General features: G+C 42.3%; 1 protein-coding gene across 4 annotated transcripts in view; it reads right to left on the reverse strand.

Annotated features, from left to right (window-relative positions):
- Positions 1 to 1,758: 1,758 nt before the first annotated feature.
- SLC2A9 (solute carrier family 2 member 9) overlaps positions 1,759 to 13,701 on the reverse strand; it is an 89,754-nt gene continuing 77,811 nt past the window's right edge. For 2 of the 4 annotated variants that reach the window (XM_008496129.2, XM_030449683.1), the window contains one exon: positions 1,760 to 4,134. In XM_008496129.2, the coding sequence (XP_008494351.1) occupies positions 3,877 to 4,134 (258 nt within the window). In that variant the 3' untranslated portion in view covers positions 1,760 to 3,876. Of the gene's footprint in view, positions 4,135 to 13,701 lie in introns of all 4 variants that reach the window. The other 2 variants (XM_030449684.1, XM_030449685.1) reach the window with 2 other exon arrangements.

The following is a 13,701-nucleotide window of genomic DNA, read 5'->3' on the forward strand; positions in this document are numbered from 1 at the left end:
GGGACTCAAACACCATCCCAAAATGACAGACAGGAAGGTGGCACCACACGACACCGACTGACAGACACAGGGGCTGTACAGGAGTTGACACATTCAACAAGAAAAAAAAATAAAAGATGATAAATTGCTGATATTTTCCTTTCTGTCCTCTCATTCCTGGAGAAGCTATAGCAGCATATAACAATGGGAAAAAAAACCCAAAAACAACAAACCTACATTATGGAGCAACTTGAAGAACCAGATTAACTCTCCTTAAGATGCAGAGATGAGCAGAAGTGTCCTCAGAAAGCATCTCTGTAGCTGTGCAGAATGTGCCTGTCTGGAGTGTGCTTAGCTCAGCTAAGGCAAAGATATGAAAAGAAGGGGTTGATGAAGAGAAAAATCACAACCTTTTGTTGTTAATGCTGTAGAAGCTTCTGAGCTGTGATAGAAAATTCAACTGAGCGAGGTTTTTACCAATACATTCAGAGCTGGGCTCCACATATCTTGGTGCAGAAGACAAATACAAAAAAGAAGACAAATTCCCTGTCAGGCCCACATGGTGTTTTGTTGAAGCTGTCCAATGGCACTGTTATCAACAAGTAATGGCTGTAATGTACATCAGTGAACTAAGTGCTAAATTGATAATTATAATAATAACAACAGGTTGCAATCTTGCCACTTTGGCTCAAATCACATCACACAGAATCACAGAATTGTCATGGTTGGAAAAAACCTCTAAGATCATTGCGGCCAACTGTCAACACCCCCCAAGAATAAAAAAAAACAAAAAAAAAAGAAAGAAAAATCCCCCAACAAGCACCAGAGCATGTCCTGAAGTGCCTCATCTACACGGGTTTTAAACACCTCCAGGGATGGGGACTCCACCATCTCCCTGGGAAGCCCCTTCAAGGGGTTCTCTCAGTAAAAAAATTCTTCCTCATATCCAGTCTAAACCTCCCTTGCCACAGCTTCAGGCCATCTCCTCAGGTCCTATTGTTATTTACTTGAGAGAAGAGCCCAGCACCCACTTCCCTACAACCTCCCTTCAGGTGTAGAGAGCACTAAGGTCATAGAATCCTAGAATTGGCTGGGTTGGAAGGGACCTCAGAGATCATCAAGTCCAACCCTTGATCCACTCCCGCTGCAGTTCCCAGCCCATGGCACTCAGTGCCACATCCAGGCTCTTTGGAAATATCTCCAGACACGGAGAATCCACTACTTCCCTGGGCAGCCCATTCCAATGCCTGATCACCCTCTCCAGAAAGAAATTCTTTCTCATCTCCAACCTAAACCTCCCCTGGCACAACTTGAGACCCTGCCCTCTTGTCTTGCTGAGAGTTGCCTGGGAAAAGAGCCCAACCCCCCCCTGGCTCCAACCTCCTTTCAGGGAGTTGTAGAGAGTGATGAGGTCTCCCCTGAGCCTCCTCCAGCCTGAACACCCCCAGCTCCCTCAGCCCTTCCTCACAGGAATTCTGCTGGATCCCTTCACAGCCTCCTTGCTCTTCTCTGGACCTGCTCCAGCATCTCAATCTCCTTCCTGAGCTGAGGGGCCCAGAACTGGACACAGGACTCAAGCTGTGGCCTCACCAGGGCTGAGCACAGGGGCAGAATCCCTTCCCTGGACCTGCTGGCCACGCTGTTCCTGATCCAGCCCAGGATGCCATTGGCCTTCTTGGCCACCTGGGCACACTGCTGGCTCCTGTTCAGCTTCCTGGCAATCCAGACTCCCAGGTCCGTTTCTGCCATTCTGTCTCAGCCTCCTCTTCTCCAAACCAAACATTCCCAATTCCCTCAACCTCTCCTCACAGGACTTGTTCTCCAGAGCCTTCACCAGCTTGGATGCTCTTCTCTAAACTCCATCTCCTTCTTGTAGTGAGGGCACAGAACTGAACACAGTTCATACCATTTTAGCAGCCCTAACTGCAAAGTAAGGTAATCCTCAACCCGAATGAGAAGGTTTTCCCTGTCTCACTCTCCAGGTAGGATTTCTTCCTGGAATTATGGGTGGGTGGCTTTCAAACTCCTTTTTTACATTGCTGTTCCCTTAGCAAGACTAATGTAAGACATGGAATGGGTGACTGAGGACACTGGAAGATGACATTTTACAAGTGGTAAATGTTTTTATCTTCAGTTTTTCCCATAATAGTCTATTAGCTTCTACCTACAATTATTATCTGATATAAACCTGATTCACTCTGCTGCCTAACAGTAGCACCAGTATCATGAGACTGATTCTTCACTCTTAATTCTCTTGCTTATCTCTCCTTTCACTTTCTTACTGGCTGCTTACCCCTGGCCCAGTAAAAGCACAGTCATTCTGGCATAAAGGCTCAGATCATTTTTTTCTTCTATTACTGAGCAGTAAAATTGCCCTCTTAGGTCAGCTCACAATGTTTGCAGTAAATGACACATATAAATAAATCACAGTATAAAACATATGCATAATTTAGTAGTAACAGCTGAACATTAGGATCTCTGATTTACAGTGCAGAACAAAACAATGCATATGAATATATATATATATATAAAATATTTCCCCCCTCCAAAAAAATGCTCCAAATGTATAAACTGCTGGATTAGTAGATCTTAACTTGTGGGAGCAGCTGGCTCTACCTATATCTGCACTTGCCTCTTGTGCCTTACTTTTAACTGAGAGACTCTAAGACTCACTCACTTGTTATCTAAAACAGCTAATTCTAATTAAATTAAATTAAAAGTGCCTTATTATCCCCTCAGCATCCAGGTAGCTAGAGAGGATTAAGAAAAAAACAACAACTTATTATCAAAGTTACAAACAGGCAAGATGATGCCCATAAAACCAAATCCCACGTGGAAGGGAATGGATCCCCCTGACAGTCCTTCCATCACCAGCTTAAGCTGACTCTGAGGAGAGTTTTGCAAAGCATTAAATAGCTTAGAAAGTTATTAATGTGACCTAGGCCTGGAGCTCCACAATCTAATGCCCAAATGAAAATTACTGTTTAAATAAGAAATAGGCACCCGGATCCCTTTAGAGAGAGCTGAGTGTTAAGGAAATACATACATTAAGGCTCAGGGAAATTTTGGCTCCTAAGACTTGTTTTAAAAGGAACTTGAAATGAAAAGCATAAAACCCCACCAAAACCATCAATAAATCAAAAAACCCTCGACCCTTTCAACACTTGGTGTTTGATATTTTTTTTTTAGTGCTATACACTACATATACCATCAGAGTTTTCTCACTTCACCATAAGGTTTAGTTTTACTTTCATATTAAAGCTTCTATAGCTATTCTGAAAAAAAAGAAAATAAAATAATATATATATATACATAGAAATGCAGTGCCAGCAAACCCAGAGGCATCTCTATGAATAGTTGATCAGGATTTGCAGGAGAGACGAGGAAACCCATCAGGACCTGGAGCTCCCAGTTGTGAGAAGGTGGGAGATGTTCAGATGGAGCAATTGAAGGTCAAAACAGCTGGCAAAGAAATGGGAGGTCAGAGGAGCATCATGGATCTTCTTTCAGGCCCTCAGCTCTCCTGATGAGTTGGGGAACGTGGAGAAATGCCAGTGGGCATCACTTCAGTGACAACAATTCTTAGCAGAACCTTGACTCCCCACCACCTCTTCACTTCTCCACAACTTTATCCCCCACTCCCTGCAGCACCTATTTTCATCACATCACAGTAAGATGAAATAAGCTCTTACTTATTTCATCAGCTGCTGCTACTCCCACCTCTCATTTCCTCACCCATCACCCTACCTGCTCACAAATTCACTCGTACTCACAAACATACTCAAAGGCAAATCAGTTCATGCTGTCACATAAAAAAAAAAAAAATACAAGTTGTTCACTGCTTTCAACATACCAAATGAAAAGAGAGTGTTTTCCCCCAGAAGGGCATCCTGGGTTTTACACAATCCCTTTCTTGGTTCCCCCGTTGTCCACCGAAGAGGTGAAGTTTGATTCTTGTTCTGCACTCGACTTCCTCTCCCCTGGGTAGTGGTTCATTTCTTGCATTTCTAAAGATACTTTATTCCTTTTGGCAAACTCCTGGCTGATCTCATGAAATGTCTTATTTTTTGTTTCAGGCAGGACAAAAAACAGGTAGGTAGCTCCTGTGAAGCAGATGGCAGCAAACACTAGGAAGCAGTAGGTCTGTAAACCACTCTGCAAAGAGAAAAAACAAAGGAGATGGTCAGGACAAAGGGAGAAAATTCACAAGCAACACAACACCAGGAATTGTAGCAAGACGTGTAGCAAGACACATCTTTCTTCAGGGATCCTTGCCTCAAGGCCTTCTCGGTGTCGTGATATAGACTCGTGAGCTGTGCTCTAAGTCTATTGCCCACGAAGTGGAACTAGCAAGATTGGTCTGCCGCTCAGTGAGCTACCAGCACACTCTCTTGACTAGCTCAGAAGTACACTAGTTGGTGGGTGTGAGCCTCACCTTTTATTGGCCCCCTGGTCTTGCACATGCTCAATAGGGGGCCTGCCCTAATTGGGCACAGGTGGATTTGATACCGGCTCACACCCACTTCTCGGTAATCAGAGGCGTCTGATTGCTTTGTTCCACTACAAGGAATGTTTTGATGGAAAAAACAAAATGGGTGGTATAGAGCAATTTTTAAGCAAGTATGCATTAAGTGCTGGTATTTCTTACCAGTCAGAGCACTTAGAAGTTCATAACTTAAGAAGTTCTTAAAACTTCTGCATTAAAAGTTGTAGTGTTAGGTGTCCCTGCCCATGCAGTGTGGTCAGAACTGGATGATCTTTAAGGTCCCTTCCAACCCAAACCATTTTATGATTCTGTAAATGACTTGATAGTTTCTCCAACACTATTCCCACCAATGGAAAACCAGGCAGATCTGGGTGATCTTGGAGATCCTGGAGAGCAGGTGGCAGGAGGGCTCCTGTGATGTGCCTGACTTCCCCAAGCCCTGTTCTCTGGTGAGGTTTTTGGGAAAGAGGCAGATGTTTTTCTCTGAGTTGTTCTGCGTATTGCATGGCAATTTCTAGGCACAAAAAAATGGGCCATGCTTCAGCAATCCCCTGTGCTTGTACCCAGCACATGGGAAAGCTGCCACAGCCAGGGGCATCTGCATCACTGAAGTGACAAGCTTTGGGATCTGCAAAATAAACAAGGAAAAATAACCCAAATGGCAGGTATTTTTATGGCTTCTAAGGTTATGGGAGATAAAAATCCATAAAATGCACTCGTTTCATGCTAGAAACTAGTGTGGAATTAATTAAACATATTATTTGAATGTTTTGAGTACTAAAAAAAAAAAAAAGACACAAAGGTCTATTTGTAAACCAGCTATGAGGAGCTTCACTGGAATGCATTTCTTGCTTATTAGATCCCTAAATAGCTTTCAGTTAAGTTGCAATAGAACAGTTATGAAAAACATTGGATAATTATGATAATGCAGCTGCAATTTGTAGAACTAGGAAGGGGTTCCTACCCGTGGGTATTGACAAGTGACATTGAAGGGATGTACCCAAAACAAGACAGAGCCTGACAGCAATGTAACCCTGATTTTCCACAGGTTTCCGGTACAGTCTCATCATCCTTACTTATACCAGTCCTACACTGCTCAATCTCCCTGCTTTGGGAGCTCAGGTTGCACACAATCCATGGGACTATTTTTTATTTTTTTTCCACTTACTTAACACACATAGATTCACAGAATGGTTTGGGTTGGAAGGGATGTTAAAGATCTTCTAATTCCAACCCCCCATGCAATGGGACACCTCCCACTAGACCAAGTTCCTCCTGGCCTTAACACTTGCAGGGATGAGGCATCCACAGCATCCCAGGGCCATGTGTACCAGTGCCTCCCCACCCTCACACTAAGGAATTTCTGCCTAAGATTCCATCTCAATCTCCATCATTCCAGTTTCAAACCATTCCTCCTTGTCCTATCACTCCATGCCCATGTAAAAAGCCCCATCCCAGCTTTCCTGTAGCCCCTTCAGGTACTGGAAGGATGCCAGAAATTCTCCCTGGATCCTTCTCATCTCCAGGCTGGACAACCCCATCTCTCTCAACCTCTCTCAGTCCTCACAGGAGAGATGTTCCAAACCTCTGAGCATCTTGGTGGCCCTCTGGACTCCAACCAGCTCCAACATGGAAGAAGAATATGAGTTTGTTTGTGAAAGTAGAAAGAAAAAAATAAAAGGAAAACCTCTTTTCTGCATCTGCTTTTGAATACCAGGGCTGGCTGCCAGCCCACCCAGTCACAATGATGTCCATGGATAATTCATGACCCAGTTCAGCCCTCCAGCTCCTGTCTGTCACAGGACAAGCTGGGAAGTGCATACTCTGATATTAGCTCTGACTCCTGACATCATCAATGCCTTTTTTTTTTTTTTTGTCAAATATTAAAATCATGAACTCCTGAGCAACCTGGCAATCACAGGACAAAAGCACAGGTGATGGCAGGGGGAAGGAAATATTCCAGCATGTGAACAGATCTGACTTTCATACTTATACAGAGGCAGAAGCAAATGAATTTAGCAGTCAGGGAAAAATAACTCATAAATCAACCTGTCATGTTAAGGATGCAAATTTTACATCTGGATCTTCTGAATTTGAAACTGTTGTTCATCCAGATGGTAGAGCTCCCACCTGGAATCATGTTTTTTCCCTTTTAAAAATTGTGTATGTACATATATACATATATATATTTAACTATACCTTCTCCATCATGAAAATGAACTATTAATGCCCAGTATGAATAATCCAGGCAATCAGTTGCCACCAATAATTCTTGGTGGTGAAGCCACAACTTGGTCCTACCTGCCTTATTCCTGTTGATTTCTTTGCTGTCCATGGCTTAAATAAGCTTCTATTGTCTTCTTTGGCTCATTGCCCCTTAAACCTTTTCTAATTAAAATGACCACTCTCACGAGTGCATATTTTATTTGCAATTATTTTACATTAAGCACTTACATTTCTTGGTAATGAACTTGCTCTCCTTAATTTCTGCAGCTCTGTTTAGAAGTGGCCCCCAGGGACCTTCAACTGATGCTCCACAGAGAGTAAGCTAAGAATTAAATTTTTTTACAAGTCCTACAAATGGGATCATGGGACAAAACCAAGACATTGCACTGCTTGTGTTCAGCAGAATTAACACAAAGGAGCCCTAATTCCTAGCCAGGAAAACTGCAAGGCCATCACACATCACAAAATGCCCTTTTTTTTTTTTTGTTTGTTTTCCAGCAGCTGGTCTGCAGGCATAATATTTCCTTAAAACTGGTAATTATTTTACACACAGGGGAAAGACAAACACTCATAAAACTTTGGTAACTCATTCAGAGTTCAACTCCTCTCACCCAGCCCTGCATTAGGCACAGAAAAACATCCTGGGGAAATGCAATTATTTGTTAGGAGCCTGAAAGCCCCAATCTGCACTGCACAGTGATGAAGGATGTAGGGTAGAAAACAGGGAAAAATGGATGAAAAACGTTAAATCCTGAATTCTAACTCAATAGAAACTCTTAATGGGTGGGATACATCTCAACCTAGAGGTTTCATTCCATTTTTATCAGTTTCTGGTGTATTCTGAACTGCTGGAGGAATGATCTGAGAGAACAGGCACAGCATAGCTGGTATGCCCATTGGGGGATCCAGAAGGTAGGAAAATGTGCTGGAAAAAGGGTAAATACTGAGTTATTGAGAGGTACTGATAGGAAAATGGATCTGTGTTTTTATTCCATGAAACTCCTGTTCTTATTTATTTTACAGCCATGAGACCTCCATCTCTTCCTTTGACATCAGCAACCTCCAAACCCAGAGCCTCTCTTTGCTGCTTCCCTCCACAGACCCTGCAGCTGCCACTCCAGAACTAAAAACCCAGAATGCTGCTTCTCTTGAGCTGGCATGGGGACAAAAAAACTGAGGAAGAACTTCAATCCAAGTCTTTGGTGTTCTGCAAGTGTCTGTGTCTGGCTCAGCAAGAGAGATCTCAAAACCCTTTACTGACATCTGCATTCTGACTGATAGATGACAACGTGCATGGTCAAATTTGAAAATGTAAATATATTCCTATACTTTGGGACATTATTTCATTCAATGGGCTGCCTCAGTCTTGGAAAACTGTGTAATTGTATCCACCTGAAGAGTGGTAAATGAAAAATACCACATCCAAACAGCTGGAGGAGAGGCTCAAAGAGAAGGAAGGAAGGGGGGGGGGAGAAGCAAAAGCAATCCAGTTCTTAGGAAAAGAGGCTAAATTCAAGGAAAATATGTAAATTCTGTTACTTCTCAGCTTTCCCACATAAGGACAGGTTGCTCCCCTACACTCAGCTCCTAGCAGCAGCAGCTCTGGCAGCAGAGAAGGCAGCAGCCTCATCCACACCTCCTGCCACATCCAACTCAGGCAAAGCTCTGCAGGCTCCATGTCTGCAGCTCAGGTTCCCAAACCTTCATAGAATCACAGAATCATTAAGGTTGGAAAAGACCTCTAAGTTCAGCTGCCAGCTCAACCCCACCAGTGAACTAAACCATGTGCTCAGTGCTACCTTCACACACTTTCTGAACACTTCCAGGGATGGTGACTCCAACATCTCCCCAGGAGGCTGCTTTAAAACACAGCATTTATGAAAAAGTCCTGCCAGATGGATTTTATAGATTCACAGAATGGTTTGGGTTGGAAGGGACCTTAAGGCTCATCCAGTCCCAACCCCCTGCATGGCCAGGGACACCTCCCACCAGCCCAGGTTGCTCCAAGCCCCATCCAACCTGGACTTGGACACTGCCAGGGATGGGGCAGCCACAACTTCCTTGGGCAACCTGGGCTGAACACCCTCAAATTAGAGAATTTCTTCCTAATGCCCGACCTAAATCTCCCCTCTTCAAGTTTCAAACCATTTCCCCTTTTCCTCTCACTACCCCCATGTCCAAAGCCCTCCTCCAGCTTTCTTGTAGCCCCTTCAGATTTTGGGAGGTTGCTCTGAGGTCACCTTGGAGTCATCTCCAGGCTGAACAACCCCAACTTCTTCATCCTGGCTTCATAGACTTTTTTTTTTATCAAGGCCAGAGCCACCCATGCAATTATTACACAAAAAGAAAAAAGAATCAAAGTCGAAGGACTCAGGGGATTCCCCCAGCCCAGATCCCAGGCATGGCAAGTGCTCAGAAATGACTTTGAGGATGAGATGGAGCTGCAGAAATGGGGTCTTTGAATAAGTAGGTGCAGCTCAGCCACATTTTCTTAAGCAAAGAGATTAACAAACATATTCCCAGCTTGCACAGTGCAAACACACAGCTATTTCCTCCACTTCCCTTTAAATAACATGGTAAAGAAAACTTAATTTCTACTATTTGGCATAAAGTTCCCAAAATGAATGAGAGAAAGAGCTCAATTTTTAAAGCTAAAAAGTAAATTGAAACAAATAAATAATAATAAAAAAGAAACCTGGCATTGAAATGACCAGATTTCTGGTTTTGATTTAAAAAAAAACCAAACCAAACAATTTGCCACTTTTAAAACCTTCTAGCTGAGAACAATCTTCCTGCTAACAGCTTACATGCTGTGAACACTATATTCTGGAAAAATATAAAAGTAGCTGAGGAGAACATCATCATGTGCTATTTAAGAATGGTTTCTTATTGACTTCACTCAGCCTGTAGCAAAGTTGAAATGCTTGGCATACTGCAAACAGGTAATCAGCTATTATAGGGCAGCAAAGAAATGAATAAATGAAGAAATTTTGAGTCAGATTTAGCAACCCTAACAGACCAGAATTTTTCAGAGAGTTTAACTTACTTCAAATTTATATAACTCGCTGAAACAAATGGATGAGAGCTTTTGTGTCCTTTACCCCTTGTTCTCCTTCAGTTTCATTCATAATTTAAGGTGCAGGACAAAGAAGAAAGACAAAGAATTAAAATCTAACCCATGAAACTTATTTCCCAGGTGAAAACCAGACACATTTTCAGCCTTGAGCTGCAGTTTCAGTCCTAACCATCTCACATCCACCATCTCCTCTTAAAATGTTAATAGATCCTTGTATGTGATACTTGAAGTTGGTTGCTTCTGAGAGCATTTTCTCTCCTGTTTAACCTTCTTTTTCTCATCTTTGAGGAGAACTTCAGCCATTTCCCTTAATACGGGTGCACTGCAGTTCATTTAAACATCAGCTGAAAATAGCTTTGCTGAGGGAATCTATCTATAGGTATCCATGCACACCTTTGTTATTGAAATTCTTGTACTGCATAATCACAAAAGTCAAGGGGTATAATTACACAGTAAGGAAAGCAGAAGGAAAACCAGAAGAAAAACTTGCTGGGTAAATGAATCTTGAGGCATGAGAAAAATCTAAAGTGTAAAAGTAAGGAAGAAAGAGAAGTGCAGGAGAGGCTCCAGGAACAAGTAGAGTGACTCAGAATTATTATTTCACAGGCAGAATTAAATAAATCTGTTTCTGAAAGGGGAGAAAAAAAAAACACACATGTAGGTCTTTGCATCTTTCTAGTAAGCAATCTGGGCTAAGGCTTTAGCACCTAAATCATCTGGGTGCTGCTGAGCTCCATCTGGACTACAGATCCAAAGAGGTTATTTTTCCAGACACTCTTGCTGGTCTATAAATAAAAGAAAATCAAAATTTAGCCACCAGCCAGTGACAATTTGTATTTCACCTATTTCAGATGCCTTCTGTCTTAATGTAAGCAAAAAGTTTATTAACTGGGTGGATGTTGGTCTCTTTTGCCAGATGACTTTCAACAAGACAAGAGGGCAGGGTCTCAAGTTGTGCCAGGGGAGGTTTAGGTTGGAGATGAGAAAGAATTTCTTTCTGGAGAGGGTGATCAGAGATTGGAATGGGCTGCCCAGGGAAGTAGTGGATTCTCCGTGTCTGGAGATATTTCAAAAGAGCCTGGATGTGGCACTGAGTGCCATGGGCTGGGAACTGCAGCGGGAGTGGATCAAGGGTTGGACTTGATGATCTCTGAGGTCCCTTCCAACCCAGCCAATTCTAGGATTCTATGATTCTAAGAAGATATGAAAATTCAGGCTCTCACTCCAGCATCTCCTCATCATGCCAATTTCTACCAGCTATCATTCACTCTTTAAAATAGATTTTTCACCTGCAAGCTCCTGAAAAGTCAGAAGAAGGCCTCAGATTTCTTTTCCAGCAATGAAAATCAAACAGAAAATAATAAAAAAAATATCTAGGGAGGTGATGTCAAACAATACCCACAAGTAATAATTTTGAATCTGGCTAAATTAATCAGGATGTGCCTGTATCCATTTGTGTCTGTGCACACTTACAAGATTTGGGGCTTGTTCAGTGCCTTGGAAACAGTTTCTGTTTATCCAGGGGCCTGGGAGAGAGCAGGAGGCTTAAGGACAAGCAAGTATATTTGGTTTATATGGTATTTAGCCATTTGATATTCTTCTGTTTGGGAAGTTCTAAATTAAATCAAGAACTGGAATAAATCTCCTGTGGTTATCACAAACTCCATGTGGGTTGTGAGTATATAAACTGCCTGAAATACAATCTCATGAACTCTTCAGCCAACAATTAAAACTATATCAAACCCCCCCCAGCCTGTTCTGCTCAGCAGAAGATTAAACAAGGAAAAAGTTGCAAGAAATAAAGTATCTGATGGCTGGAGGATGAAGTTAGTTGAAGCTAAACCATAAACAGATGTAATTTTGAATTCATTAGTGCCTTATTGAGAAGTATGAAATCCACTTCAGTGGAAAGTGAGTCCTGTACATGTCAGACAATTTTTTTTAAGTGAAATTTGATGGCTTGCACCTTAAACCAGACAGGGATATAGAGGCTCCTCAGGTCTTATTTGAAGCTTGTTTTTTTTTCATAATGAGTCACCACTGCCAAAAGGAAAATGATCTGTTTCATCTCATTATCCATAAAAAAGGGAATATATGAAATAGTAATAAGCTCAGAGAAGGATGACTAATATCACCTTGAAGGCCTCCAGTTTAGAGATTCCTCAAATTTCCATGGATGTTTGATTCTTGCCCAAGTTCTGAAATTCACAAGCTTTTCTCTGATGTGTCAGAGAAGTTAAAAACTATCTGATCCTTTTAAACTGAAGAAAATAAGGGATGTTTTCTGCCTCCTCAGATGTTCACTATTAGCTTTTCCTTTCTCAAATCCTTCCTCCAGACACACTGTGTTTAGGTTTCTTTCTTTCACTCCACTGCAATTTCTGCTGTCTCTTCCTCTTATATTTTTTTTCCTGCATTTTTCAAGAGTATTCAGGCCAAAGCATCAGTTCAATCCTCCTACTGTGCCATCACCATTTACATCATTCTCCTGCCATGCAACCTGCAGCATCCCTTCTTGCAGTGCCATAGGAACAAAAAAAAACCAACAAAAACCAAAAACCCCCCAAAACCAAAACACCCCACACTTTAAGGAGCCACAAAAGAGCCACGTGCTGTGTGTACACTTCATGAGAGACAATTCCTGCTCTGAAGGCTCAAAAAATGTCAATAAACTCACAGAGAACCAGGAACACAGATGCCAGCCAGTCCACTCCTATTACTCAGTTCTCACCAAACAGCTGCCTGGTTTTTACTGACCTAAAGTGATGGACAAGCTAGAATTTCTCTACATATCATTACACAGTTACAAAATTCTCAGGATTAAAAGCTTTCCTAATATCCTTGATGCAGTTATCTGAAAGGATAACATGAGTTCTCTCTGCATCCTTCTTGGTGATGAAATCAGTGAGCAGACTCAGGCTGAGACCCAAGGAAAATAAAGACTGGGGAAGCAATTTCAAGTGAGTCTGGGATGTCTGGAAACTTTCTGAACTAAGCTGGGTACCAAAGCATCTCCCTGCTAGGGATGTTGCCTGAATTTCCCTCTTGAGATGCTCAGTTACACAGAGGACTTGGTGCTGGACCTCCTGAACTCCAAACTTCTCACTGGCTGGGATTTTAGTCAATAAAGGAATTGATTAATTCTTTTACTTGATAAACTTGATAAAAAAGATTTTATTGTGCTTCAGGATGGCTGCAGAAGGCTGAAAATGAGCTCTGCTCCTATCTGACAGTAAAAGGCACCTGGGATGAGGATTTGTGGAGCTGAGGAGCTCAGCTCTGCCCAAAGAGGTCTGGCTGATGGGGATGCTACAGACAGAAATGAAACAACATCCTCTTTTTAAAAACACTGCCATCTCTTAAGTGATTTATTTCTTTCTGGATAACCACACCTAAAAGAATCCCACCACCTGACTTTTACCAGGGGTCTCATCTACCTCTGGGTACCTTGTGCTCAGCCTGGCAGATCAGGGGCTTTGATATCAGCATCTGGGAGCTCTGCCCTGGGTGGCATTAGTGAGATTCCTAAGGACATAGAGCAGGGATGCAAACCCAATTTCCAGACCTTCTTCTGAGAAATGCAGCCCTGGTCTTTTTTTCTTTTTTTTGGGTGTGGATGTGGATGGAGAGATAAAGCTTTGCTGCTAGAGACTGTAAAGTTCTCCTAGAAAAAGGGAAGCCCAGGCAGGAATATTTATTTAGTAACCAAATGGCTTCCCATCTTTTCCAGACTGACAGTGATGAAAATGCTTTTAACTGACCTTGAACTCACAAAATATTTATTCTCCTGTCTGCTGAACAAACATTTCTGCTTTCATAGTGTGGAGTTACTTCAGACAGTTAAGTTTTTGTATCCCCCCAGGCTCTATGGATAGGGACAGCAGTCTGCAAACTTCAGCCAGATCATCTATTATCTGAGGAAAACCAGAAGCTA

The sequence above is a fragment of the Calypte anna genome, chromosome 4A (assembly GCF_003957555.1).
Source record: "Calypte anna isolate BGI_N300 chromosome 4A, bCalAnn1_v1.p, whole genome shotgun sequence".
NCBI lineage: Eukaryota > Metazoa > Chordata > Aves > Apodiformes > Trochilidae > Calypte > Calypte anna.